Source organism: Siphateles boraxobius, unplaced genomic scaffold, assembly GCF_051911475.1.
Source record: "Siphateles boraxobius isolate OS27281-9 unplaced genomic scaffold, OSU_SipBor_1 7, whole genome shotgun sequence".
Classification (NCBI taxonomy): Eukaryota; Metazoa; Chordata; class Actinopteri; order Cypriniformes; family Leuciscidae; genus Siphateles; species Siphateles boraxobius.
This window is the reverse complement of record NW_027509197.1, coordinates 30,022,788-30,035,970: the sequence shown is the minus strand read 5'-3', so window position 1 is coordinate 30,035,970 and position 13,183 is coordinate 30,022,788. Positions and strand designations below refer to the sequence as shown.

The window sequence follows — 13,183 nt, the reverse complement described above, 5'->3', positions numbered from 1 at the left end:
GCCTGTGAACAAAAAAAACGAAAAATCAAGCCGAAATCTCGTTTTTTCGTTTTTTTGAAAAAACGAATAAGGCGCCGTTTTCTCGTTTCTGCTTATTTCGTTTCAAATTGGAAAACAAAATATCAAACGTACACGGACCCCTATGAATTCCTTTACATCCACAATCCTCTCCGCCACACCATTCTCCAGCATTACTGAAGACAGAGGTCGTACCATCCATATATATATATAGTTGCTGTTATTTTTATTTCCCCTCAGCTGCGTTCCAATATCTATTCCAATGATATAGTATTAATTGATCCCCTTCCACTAATACTGTACAATAATAAAACACAGATATGTTGGAATCATTAAAAAGTTTAATTTATTTCTTAATTCAAGTTCATAAAAATACATTTAAATCAGCAAAATGAAATACAACGCACAAGAACAATTTAATGGCAAGAGCTATATAAAAGTGTATAGAAAAAGTATTTTTCACAGTGTAATACAGGGTTCTTTATATTGCACATTCCAAAGCACAACAGAATCATATTCAAATGAAGATAAAGAAGTTGACATGAACATGATTCACTTCAGCTGATAATTTTCATATACACATGCAGCTTATGTTTTGATGAAACAGTGGTCTTCTTTAGCTATGCTTCATTATGTATCTTCGGTCTCTCCACAAAGTGGAGGTTAACCTTTCTGTCTGGCACAAGCACTCCACGACTGAGTGACTGAACCTCACCTACAGTTGGGTCCGGTCTGATTTCAAACAACTTGATTAGCTGGAATGAAAAGATTCGATCAAAAAGCACAATATATAAATGTAATGTAACTGTCTGGCACAAAATCAAAAATAAATCTGTCTGTTTCTCTTACCCTTGCCAAAACCAGATGCATCTCCAATTCAGCAATGCGACGGCCAACACAGCCTCTGACTCCAAAGCCAAATGGGATTGACCCAAATGGGTTGGGTCTTGTTCTGCCATCTCGGAGCCAGCGGTCAGGTTTGAACTTCCGTGGTTCTGGGAAGACTTTCTCATCACGGCTGATTGCATAGTGGAACAGAGAGAATGTTGTCTGTTAAAAAAAGAAAAAGAAAAGAGCCACGCTGATTTAGTGATGCACTTCTTTTATTCTTAACAACTTTAGGAGAACATACCTTTTTAGGGAAAAAGTGTCCACCAATGACAATATCTTTTTCTGCAATAAGACGAGAATTTATGGGCACCACAGGATACATCCTGCACAGGAGATACACGTACAAAGAGATTATAATACACAATTATATATGCAAAATTTGCTGTATTTTGCTTCTCAAAGATATACCATGTTACACAACATAATCCTCCACCTTAGTGTTTCCTTGATGACAGCTTTGAGGTAAGGCATGTTGTTCACTTCCTGTGCTGTTGGGACGCTGTCACCCTTTAAGACTCTGGTTACATCCTGATACAGAGCCTCTTGAGCTTCTGGATCTCTTGAGAGGAGATACAGTGCCCACAACATGGTGTTGGAGGTCTAGAACACGAAAAGAAACAAAGCCTTACGATCTATCATTTTAAAACTCTTATATATTTTGTTTAAATAGTCAAAGATTGAGTACTTTTTTCTTACTGTGTCCACTCCAGCCAACAGAAGCTCAGAAATGCTTCCATAAACATCTTTACTGCTCATTTTAACATTGGAAAGAAGATAGGTGAGATACTCCCCAGTAACCTCCTGATTTGCATCCACGCGCCTCTGAATGGCCTCCATCTTCATGTCAATCATCTTTATGGCTGTGCATAATCCATAAGTACAATACATCATCACACTGCACAACATGTCTTTATCTCTTGTAGTTTATCTGAAGAAGATGTGTGAATTAGCAAGCTTACAGAATTTAAATATGCCATCCCAACTATTGAGGTACCACTGCCAAAATGGCAAGTAACTGCGAGTCCAGTTGGGCAGCATCACCACAGGCATGCTGTAGGTGAACATTTGTGCAATAGAATTAATGAAATCCAGTGTCTCTGCAGGAATCTCTTTCTCCAGGCACCCAATGCGCGTCTCAAACAGAATGGATGAGATTCCTGTATGAGAAAAGCAACAGGCAGAATATTCACAATTATTGTGGGCAAATGGAAAATGTTATGCTATTAGTTAGCACGCATGATAAATTGGCATGCACATTAATTGCAATGATAATATAAAGACTATAATTTGATCTGTAAACCTTTGTTGTGAAACGTCTGCTCACTGTGCAGCACCCAAAGCAGATCGCGGTTACTGTTGCATGACAACATTATATCAGGGATCTTATAGCAGAAGGATGCCACTGACAGCCTTGTCTGTGTTGTCTTTGTTTCATGTCTCTATGTTTGTTTTGTGTGCCAGCACATGGCTTTGTCTTTGTTTGTGTTTGCCATGTCCTGCTCTTGTTCCGCCTCCTTGTTTTCCATTTTTTTCCATTACCACGCCCCCTTGTTTAGTCCTTGTCTAGTCTTCCTTTGCTTGATTGTTTTCACCTGATCCTCATGTGCTGTTCCCTTTATATTGTGGCTCTTTCCCTCATGTCTTTGCTAGATCGTTATGTGCAATCTTTTTTGTGCGTGTTATCGCTCAGCTTGTCAGTCAGTGCAACACTTTTTGTTTCTGTCAGGTCTAGCTTTGTATTTCTTATCTTTTGGGGGTTTTTTTTCAGTCTTTTCTTTTGTTCCTGATTTTTAGTCTAGTCAAATCCTAGTTTTTATTTTGCTCTAGTTCTTCCAAGCTTTATTTTTGGTTCACCTCTTGTTTTTGCTTTTGTTAACTAGTCTTTTTTTATTTCTCTTTAGCTTGTCTTCAAGGTTGCAGTCTTGTTATTTCTTTGTTTACTAGTTCCAGTTAATCATTTTTTTTAATTTTTTTTTTATTTTTTTTCCTTTGCTATTGCTCCAGTTATATTTAGTTTCTTATTGTTTTCTGGTGTTCTAGTTTTTATTATCTCGTGTTGTCTTGAGTTTTGTCTGTTGTGTTGGTTCCTGTCTGCTCCCCGAGATTCCCTGCATGCTGGTTCCTTCTGCCTGGCAGTTAGACTGGTTCAGGGTCTGTGTGCAGCAAGTATCAGATCTCTGCTTCATGGTTCCTTCCACTGTCTTCACCACCACCATCTGCCTGGCCTGATCACATCCTCTGCAGTTCTTCGACCTGTTGTCCTCTGGAGTTGGTTCCAGCAGTCACCCACAGCTGTCCTGTCATTGTTTCCTGTTGACCCTTCTGTTTGGACTGTTCCTGCCTCACCCTATCTTGTACTGTATTCTGTTAATAAATATTACTGCCCTGCTCATTCTGCGTCTGGGTCTCCCCTTTCTACGAAAATATTAAGCAACTGTTTTCAACAATAAGTTTTTTTTTTTTCTTGAGCACTAAATCAGCATATTATAATGATTTCTGAAGGATCATGTGACACTGGAGTAATGGCTGTTGAAAATTCAGCGTTATCACAGAAATGTCATTTTAAGATACAAGTTCTCTTTAAATTACATTACAAATTGTGACAATATTTCACAATATCCCTGTTCTTTTTTTACAGTACTCTTTTTAATAAAAGTAAGAGACTTTGAAAATCTCGCCAGACCCAAAATTATAGTGTAACTTAATTTGACAAACATTGCAGGTTATTATTTAGCATTTTACTATATTTGCTAAAAAAATATAATATTTTAGTAATATCTACAAATGTTGTATTTTTTCAAGCAATTATGCAGCATTTTTTTAAAATAATTATTTAATTTCACCTTTTGTGGTGAAATGTTTCATGTTGCATTATTAGGTCTTGCATGATGTAGTGTCAGGTTGGTTCCTAATTACTCTTAATTGTGACAAGCCATGTTGTTTTTTCTATAGTCTGATTTTACAATAAGGTTCCATTTGTTAACATTAGTTCACTTCATTAGTTAACATAAACTAACAAAGAGCAATACTTTTACAGCATTTATTGATCTTCTTAGTTAATTTCTACATTTATTATTAAAATCAAAAGTAGTATATGTTAATATTAGTTCATGCACTGTGATCTAATATGAACAAATGTATTTTTGCTGTAAAAATATATTGCTCATATAGTTCATGTTAACTAATGTATTACCTAAATGTTTACATGATGAGACCTTATTGTAAAGTGTTACCGATTTTATCTAATATCAAGTGCTTATGGAGAGGAAATACCTTCAAGGGAAAACCGGTAAAGCTCATTGGACAAGTTAGGTACAAGATCACCAGTGGGGCTCATTTCCCGCAGATAGTAAATCCGTTTGATGAAGTCTTTGACCACCGCATTGAGCACATCTCCATACTGAACCGAGTCCTTTGGATGTAGCATGCGTTTGTTCAGCACTCTCCGCAGTTTGTACCATTTCTCTCCTTCTCTGTTGAAGAACATATTCTCTTTTCAGAACAGCAACAAAAAACAACACTCAACCTGATAAGTTTACATAACATCACACAGCTACATTAGCCAAATGCACTTTGGCCTCGTAAAATCTCCTGACATGACTAGTCTTACATACTGTAGAAGTTGCTAAACAAATGTTACAGATAAAGAACCATTGTGCCAAATGTTTTTACTCTGTGAAAGGGCCGTATCCGATGCCTCTCATGTCACGGTACTCTGTCCACAGAGTCATGTCTCCTCTGCAGGGAAACTTCTCATCTTTTCTAAGGAGTTCCTCCAGTAAGTCCACACTGTTTATTGAAATAGATTGGAGGTTTCCAACATTCACTTTGTACAAGGGACCATAAAGTTGTTTATCATATAACTGGAGAGATGAAAAACAAGAGGTGAAGAACAAACAAGATGTGCAAGTGAAGAAAAAAACTGGTTAATTTTGAGCTAAATTGCATTGCACCTCCAATCTGGTTCAGAGCAACAAATAAAAAAGCTTACTGAATTTTAAAGTGTTTAATTAGAAAAGTTTAAACAGGAAAAAATAGAAAAATCAAATTAAAAGGCAGTTGTTTGCTTTCTATTCAGTGTCTTTAAAGGCAAAACATTGATAGTCTAAGTACAAAAAAAGGCGGCAGAAATTATTTTAACAGTCCTGCAGTTACAGTCACATGATAAATAAACTACGGATGTGTTTTCTTTCTTTACCTGCAGCTCATGCACGCGTTTTAGGTACCCTTTAAAGATCAGTCTGTACAACATCCTAAATGTGTTGATCTCTGGGAGGTCAGCCACAGTCTTGAGCTTCCCGTGGCTGTCCTGGACAGTGACAGAAGCAGCAGCATTACCCACTGCGCCTCTCCTGATGTCCGTGGTCGTTGTTGTGGGCCTCAGAAAACCAAATCCAATCTTTCTTTCTGCAGAGCTCAATGCAAAACGAACAGCCATTATGGAGCACTGAGAAGAATGAGGGAAACACCGTCTACACCAATCCTCTTCCACACGGGAGGGAGATGGAGGTGGGGAAAAGCCTCTCTAGTTAACCCTTCAATATCTGTTCCCATTCTCGTAAAATAATGATACTTCATCTCTGGGAAAAAATCGATTTAATTTACTTCACTCAAAAACATCATAATTTACTCACCCTCATGTAGTGCTACTCTGTGGAAGAAAAAGGCTGCTCTTTTTCATACGATGAAAGTGATGAATGATGACCTCTTTTGCGAATTTCTTCTTTTGCTTTACACCAAAGAAATTAGGTCAAACAGATTTGGACTGGGGTAATGACGGCAAGGAAACAATGACTATTTACATTTTGGGTGAATTATCCCTTTTAAAACATTAACCGATGTTCTAATTCCTACAGGGTTGTAGCAAACAAACACAAACAACGTTTTGAACCTTTTCAAAATCACATACCTGTGTTTACATTGGCTGTTTCCCCTAAAAGAAATTACCTGAATGTTTAGTAAAAAAAAAAAAATATTTCAATAATCTAAAAAAGGGTTAGATAACGTATATAAAATTTATGTTATGAACAAAAAATTTAAATACATTTCTCTCTTAGCTAAGTAATTATAATCCAAATTATGCCATTATTGGGCATAATTCAACATACAAAAAGCAAATCTCAGGAGAGGCGTAATTCACTGGTAATTTCTGCAAATAAAGCACATCACTTTAAACAAAGGCAAAGACAATAAGTGCATGTCATCTGTTGTTACTTAACCAATAACAATAACAAAGGCATACACACATTTTCACAAGTTGGACTTTATTACTTTATTACTGAGAAGAGTCTTTATCCAGACGGTGTAAATTTCAAAGAATGATTCAACCACGCAGTTTATCACTCGCCTGTTGCTCAGTTTGTATCATTCAAAAGTCTGTATTGTCTCTTTAGGTCTTCACTGCTTGATCTCTGCAATGTTTTTGATGGAGCCAGCCGGGTCTGTCTTGAAGAGCATGAAGTGTCCTTGTACCTGAGCGGCGCTGAGGTCTGTTTGTGCTGCCAGCGCCTGCTCGGCGAACCTCTCAGCCTCGGCCGCAGATTCCTGAGGGTAAAACCTCCGGAACATCTGAGTCAGCTGCCAGTGAGAACAGGGGCCCACGTACTGCTTCAGATCAACACGGCCAGGTCGGACAAGAGCCGGATCAAGCCTTCAGCACACAGAGGGGAAAAAAAGAGAAATGGTAGAAAGGAAACAACACCATGTCACCAATACCAAGAAAAACACACTGTTCATGACTACTGGGTACTTCTTTCATTATTACTGGATTTTAAACATATATTTTATTAAGAATGCACACACAAAAAGCTATTTTAACAGAAACTAGAGCATTTTATTGATGATTGAATATTATTATTTTTAAACAAACCATATTTTACAATTTATATTATTGTTATATACTAAATATATATTTTTTATGAATTAAATATATTTTATATATTAAAGGGTACACCCCAAAATTACTCACCCTCACATTGTTCCAAACCCATAAGACTTTTGTTCATCTTCGGAACACAGAGATCTTTTTAATGAAATCTGAAAGACGTCTGTCACTCCATTGAAAGTCTATTGAACCAAAACTCTGACGCTTCAAAACGTTCATAAGAATATTGTAAAATAAATCCATATGAATCAAGCGGTTTAATCCAAGTCTTCTGAAGAGACAAGATCGCTTTATATGACAAACAGATTTAATTTAAGCATGGTTTTGACGTGTGAGAACCAACAGTGTTCATTCTCACGTGTCATGGCAGCATGTTTCAGGTTCAGGAAGAACCAATGAGGTTTGTTTTTGTGCGTCAAGCAAATGCAGCTGAGCTTACGTTTGCCATATTTGAGTGCTCTATTCATGTTCGTTGATCAATGTTTATATGTGAATAAAAGTCTAAATTAAATCCATTCATCGTATTAAGCAATCAAGTCTCTTTAGAAGACTTTGATTAAATAACTTGATTCATATGGATTTATTTTACAATCTCTTTATGAAAATTATGTAGCGTCATAATTTTGGTTCAAAAGACTTTCAATGTAGGGACAGAAATCTCCCAGATCTATTTTCATTTGTTTTCCGAAGATGAACGAACATCTTTTAAGTTTGGAAATGGGCTGTGTGATATTGGAAAAAAACTGACATTGCAATATATTTTTTTATTTATTTTTTGCAATATATATTGCAATATGAAAATAGTTTCACCAGGTGAATAACTTGAATAGTTCTGTTCAGGTGTGTCTAGTTAATTTACCCTCTCTTGTTTGCTGTGTATTTAAGCCCAGTGTTTAGTGCTATTCATTTGTCTGTCATCGTTACTATTTACTAGTTGTTCTGTTCCTGAATTCCTGAGGAACCTGAAACCTAGCGACAAGAACCAAGATACAAATGAAATAAACTGAGCTTTATGTTTTTCAGGTAAATCTAACAGTATTCAGGTACATAAATGGAATAAGCATGTATACAAATCTAATAAAATAATAATAAAAATTTAAATATATAATTAATGTACAAAAGTAATTTTCTTTTTCTATTTTGTTAGGTAGCATTTTGTGTGTATGTGTCCGTTCAAGCACAAATAGACAAAAGAGTAATTAATGACCGAATTTTCATTTTTGGGTGAACTAACCATTTAAATATAATATACAATATAATTAATATACATTTTGATAAATATTAATTTATCTGCCAATATATCTGACTATCACTACCTTGCTGTGTAAAACAAACCTTATTGCTACTAATAAAAGTATTAGAGGCAAAAGGGCAAGAAAATCAGGATTTTGCATTCTAAAGAACATCAAACAAAAAAAGTAATGCATAAGTCATGATGAACAAGTTGCAGTAATAAGTTTTACCTGTCAATGAAATTAGTTGTCATGAACACAATTCGGGCCTCTGAAGATGCTACTCCATCCAGAGCATTCAGAAGTCCACTGAAAGTGAGCCTTCCCATGCCCTGATAGGCCAGTGGATCTGTGAGAGCACATGGCAAAGGAAGTTTGAATTACATCAACAAATGCAAAAATATTCCACTGTTTTGTTAACGCTAGGGCCCAACCTAGATTATCATGATTAATCACATGTGATTGTAATTACATTGTCTATTATTATTATTTTATATTATTTAATTATAATTCAACATATAAACATATTCAGAAGTCTGTAAGTCATACTCTCTGTAGGCAGAAGATCCCGGCTGACGAAGGCTGCATCCACGTCCTCTAGCAGGATGATGCTTTGCTGCGGAGCGACACTCAGCAGGTGGTTGAGGCGATCGTCCGACAGGCTGCGGTCACTGAGACTCATCAGACAGATGCTGTAACCCAGCTCACCTGCCAGCGCAGTTCTGAAATACCGCCAGAATGGTAAGACATGGGACTCCAAATTGCACTTTTGCTCTATGTTTAAAATAGCTTTTTTTGCAGCCATAGTGTACCATTTAAAAAAGTCAGATGTTATTTTCACTGCATGTATAAATAGCACTATTTGCTATTTGCAGTTTATCTAGCAACATAGACCATTAAAGAATAACACATACAAATACATAACAATACAATTATAGACACTACTGTTAAAAAAAGTTTGGGGTCTGTAAGATTTTTTTTATGTTTTTGAAAGATGTCTCTTAAGCTTACTAAGGCTGAATTTATTTGTTCAAGAACTCAGTAAAAGCTATAATATTGTGAGGTTCAAATCTACACTCTGTATAAAAACAATACTTTATAAGACACTATTATTCATTCATAGTAACATGAACTGTAAAGAAAGTAACTGTACTTACATAAAGCTGCTCTTTCCACAGCCTGGGGGTCCATACAGCAGATAGCCCCTTCTATATGGAATGCCTTATTGAAACATATTTAACAACAAAACTGAAATTAGATATGAATTAAAACACAAAACAAACACAAAAACAACACTTTTATTTACTACAATGCTTTCTAGTGACATTAGAGATGTGCACACAGCTTTTTTTTTCCTGATATGGAAGTTTAAAAAAAAAACTTTTGACTGAAGTTATCATTTCCTATTTCACCTCTGTCAGTGTACCACTTAGGATTGCCTATGAATTCCTTTACATCATCCACAATCCTCTCCGCCACACCATTCTCCAGCACTACTGAAGACAGGGGTCTTCGTCGCCTTGGAAACCCAAATGGCCTCCACTCCGCTCCAAGTGCAGTGTACATAACAGTCCGGCCATCTTCCTGCTTTAAAGCAAGTTCACGAGCTGCACGGACACAGAATTAATCATTAAAGGGTTAGTTCACACAAAAATGAAAATTCTGTCATCATTTACTCATCCTCATGTCGTTCCAAACCCATAAGACTTTAGTTCATCTTCAGAACACAAATGAAAATATTTTAATAAAACTTGAGAGCCTTTGTCCCTCCATTGACAGGCAACTACCATTTTGACGCTTCACAACGTTCAAACTTTTCGAAACAAATCCATATGAATAAAGTGGTTTAGTCCAAAATTTTCTGAATAGACACGCTTTATATGATGAACAGATTGAATTTAGGCTTCTATTCACATATAAACACTCATCAACTCACATCAGTTGAGTGAGGAAGCTTAAGCATGTTCGCTTGACGTGCGAGAACCAATGAGGTTCATTATCGTGTTTCGCAGCACGTTTGAGTTTGTTCTCCTACATCAAGCAGGTTCGTTTGAGATTACGTTTATGTTTGCTGATCCATGTTTATATGTGAATAAAAGCCTAAATTAAATCTGTTTATCATATAAAGAGATCATGTCTCTACAGAAAATTTGTACTAAACCACTCAAATCATATGGATTAGTTTTTCGATCTCTTTATGAGCATTGTGAAGCTTTAAAGGGGTGGTTTACTGCTTGTTTTCTTTGCATGATTGTGTTTATGGGGTGCAATATAACATGTCTAAATGTGTGGTTTTTTTTTTAAAAAGCATTATTTTTAATAAATTTATTGTAAGCCGCTTTCTCCCCTGTCATTTGAACGACCCGTTGACTTCCTGATTCTATGAAACCACTCCCTCAGAAACAGGCAATGGGCTCAGATTGGTTAGTTGGGCCGGTGTGTTGTAATTGGCTAAACTGCGTAGTGCACCTAGTCCGGAAACTTCACGCCCATTACCTTTACAGGCGAAAGCTGCATGTGCTCCGGTCAAATGTAAATAATGGTGTCAATAGCCTACTGCCGTATCAGTTTGAGCCAGAATCAGACCCAGAAAGCGGCAATGAAGAGAGTCAAGCAGAACCTCCCCACGGCTCTTACAAAACGTTTCTGAATGGTACATTTTATTATTATTATTCTATTCTACTATTATTATATAAGAATTTCGATACGCTGTTACTTGAAAATTCTACTGCTGCTTAAAGCTTTTCAGATACGGTTTTCTCCTGATTAAAAATGTAATATAACTGAATAAATGACAGAGTGATACCGTTTTTTAAAGTTATTGTTTTATGGATATAATGAACAACCGTTTATCTATTCACAAAACTTAGTTTACTCAGTGTATCGTTTTAGGTACACGTTTGTCTTACATACACAAAATAGCATCGAACTAACTGGCTACTATAAACAAACAGCATTGGCATTGGTTTACGTTCTTGATCAAATCGAAAAATTACATCAAGTATACATGGAAAATACTTTTACAAAATTAGTACATAATTACAAATTCAGGTCCAAAACGTTTGTACGCGTTTGTCATACACGAAATAGTATAACTAAGTGGTTACTAAAGCCAGCGCTGGCATTTGTTTACGTCCTTGATAAAACTAAAACATTACGTCTGAAATTATACATGCAAATACATTTAAAATTATTAAGTCTTACCGGTTGTGGCCCAACAACTGCTGCCTCTGGATTTAAAGTTGGAACTGCTTCATGTTTTAGTAAGATTTGAATCCGGCATTGAATTCGTGGAGTTTCTGGAAGCTGTCTTCCGTAAAATTCGCAGCACAGAGAGCTAAATTACGATTGTAATTTTCCGGAACATAATCAAACATAAATTGTAGCCATTGTTGACGAACTGCAGCGTCCGTAGGAAGCCCGAACACAGAAGACCTGACAGCTGGGTGAAAATAACACACTTTCGACGGCATGGCTACTGCTCTCCACTATAACTCTTCCTCTTCAACAAAGGAACAGAAATATGGCCATGCCCCCTTTTTTGAATATTCCGGAGGGAGGGTTGGTTATGGGTTAGTTACGTATAAAACCCGGGACTATCTCGTTGTAGTCCCATTCGAGTCGTTTTTGTAGGCATTAAACTTCCTGATTTTTAAAAGACGATATCTCTGCTTATATTTAACTTTCAGTGCAGCAACTTTGCAGATACTGTTCATGCACCAACAGCAACATTATACACTATTTAAAATGAAAAAAGTGAAATCGCAATCAACCACCCCTTTAAAGTGGTAGTTGTGTAGACTGTCAATGGAGTGACAAAAATCTTTCAGATTTCATTAAAAAGATCTTCAATTGTGTTCCGAAGATAATCGAAAGTCTTACGGGTTTGGATGACAGAACTTTCATTTTTGGGTGAACTATCCCCTTAAGGCTGCAACGCATTTCTAAAGAATTCAGCTGACAGTAACATACCTTCTTGAAGTATGTTGAAGAATATCTGCCGGTCTCTGCCCAGGGCAGTGAAGGTGACGGACTCCCAGGGAGTTCCAGTGTGCAGGTCCACCATCTGCTTTTCCCTGGTCCTCTCCACTCTGATCCACTTCCTACCATACCTGAAATAACATAGCCTCAATTAGTGAGATGGATACCTTTGATCCCTGAGAAGATCATCAAATCAGCGACTTACCAAATGTAAACTGTCCAAAGTAACATCACAATACAAACACAAATCTAGAATGCAAGTAATGTAGCAATGGGGGAGTGTAATAAGGAGAACTACACTTTGGCTGGTGATGCTAGTGGGTCCTTACTAAGATACCAGCCAGCAGTAATAAAAAATATTAATATAAAAAAATAAAAAATATCTCTTCATAAATTGCGATCTTACCAAATTATGTGGTTGCCTGGACTTGGATGGAAATCAAACTGTGTATGGACTCGCCCACTCTCATGCTGCATATATGAGGTTTCAACACTCAGATGCTGGGTGTGTTTCGCATGTTTAGTGATCCAGCTTAAGAGCCAGTGATAACTTTTATCTCTGCTGGGCACCTCCAGTGTGATCATGTAATGTCTCCTAAAGAAGATCATGCCGACCTGTGCCCCTTTTCTGGCAACTGCAAGTGCTGTGCCTATACCAACTAGCCCAAATCCTGCCCCAAAGTAAGGGTTGTCCTTCAGGGCTCCAATGAAATCTGACAATGTCATGATGAAGGTGTCTTCAGGTTACTTTAAGCAATTAGGAAAAGTCTTTCTGTAATATACATCCTGCATTCACAGCAAATGACGTGAAACCATTTTCTGATGAGAGACTTAACATACCAAGCTGTCACTAATCAGGTCTATATTTTAATTTAAATGCAGAATTAAAAACTCGCTATACTTACAGTGCAAATATCACACAGCATTATACAAACAACAAATTCTCTGTTAATTTTAAAAAAACCAAAAAGGTGCGCATCAGAAAAATAGTTCAATAAAGCAGAGCCTGCCTACAGTAAGTAATCGTTCTCTTTCATTGCAGCGTAAACAAATCGTTCTTTTGGTTGAGTCGAATCTTTTCAATGACTCGGTTGAACCAATTCACAAACCAGTCTCACTTTAAATCTATGCTTTAAATTCGTTTTTTAAACCGGTTCTTTTCATAGTTCTTTAGACA

General features: G+C 36.7%; 2 protein-coding genes across 3 annotated transcripts; both read right to left on the bottom strand.

Moving 5' to 3' along the window:
• Positions 1–339: 339 nt before the first annotated feature.
• LOC143723940 (sterol 26-hydroxylase, mitochondrial-like) lies at positions 340–5,376 on the bottom strand. Of its 2 annotated transcripts, XM_077216878.1 has the most exons (9): positions 5,108–5,376; positions 4,582–4,772; positions 4,183–4,382; positions 1,869–2,066; positions 1,606–1,769; positions 1,343–1,509; positions 1,151–1,232; positions 868–1,068; positions 340–773 (listed from the first exon to the last, which is right to left on the bottom strand). In XM_077216878.1, exons 1-9 carry the CDS (start codon positions 5,345–5,347, stop codon positions 639–641), a joined length of 1,578 nt encoding a protein of 525 aa, XP_077072993.1. In that variant the 5' UTR covers positions 5,348–5,376; the 3' UTR covers positions 340–638. The 2 variants fall into 2 exon arrangements, with proteins under 2 accessions (XP_077072993.1, XP_077072995.1); XM_077216880.1 differs by lacking the exon at positions 340–773 and having other exon boundaries at positions 918–1,036.
• A 780-nt stretch (positions 5,377–6,156) lies between these two features.
• bcs1l (BCS1 ubiquinol-cytochrome c reductase complex chaperone) lies at positions 6,157–13,077 on the bottom strand. Its single transcript, XM_077216883.1, has 8 exons — positions 12,912–13,077; positions 12,413–12,825; positions 11,998–12,137; positions 9,438–9,632; positions 9,183–9,246; positions 8,575–8,747; positions 8,257–8,374; positions 6,157–6,559 (listed from the first exon to the last, which is right to left on the bottom strand). The coding sequence occupies exons 2-8, from the start codon at positions 12,730–12,732 to the stop codon at positions 6,307–6,309; spliced, it is 1,263 nt and encodes a 420-aa protein (XP_077072998.1). The 5' UTR covers positions 12,733–12,825; positions 12,912–13,077; the 3' UTR covers positions 6,157–6,306.
• Positions 13,078–13,183: the final 106 nt, after the last annotated feature.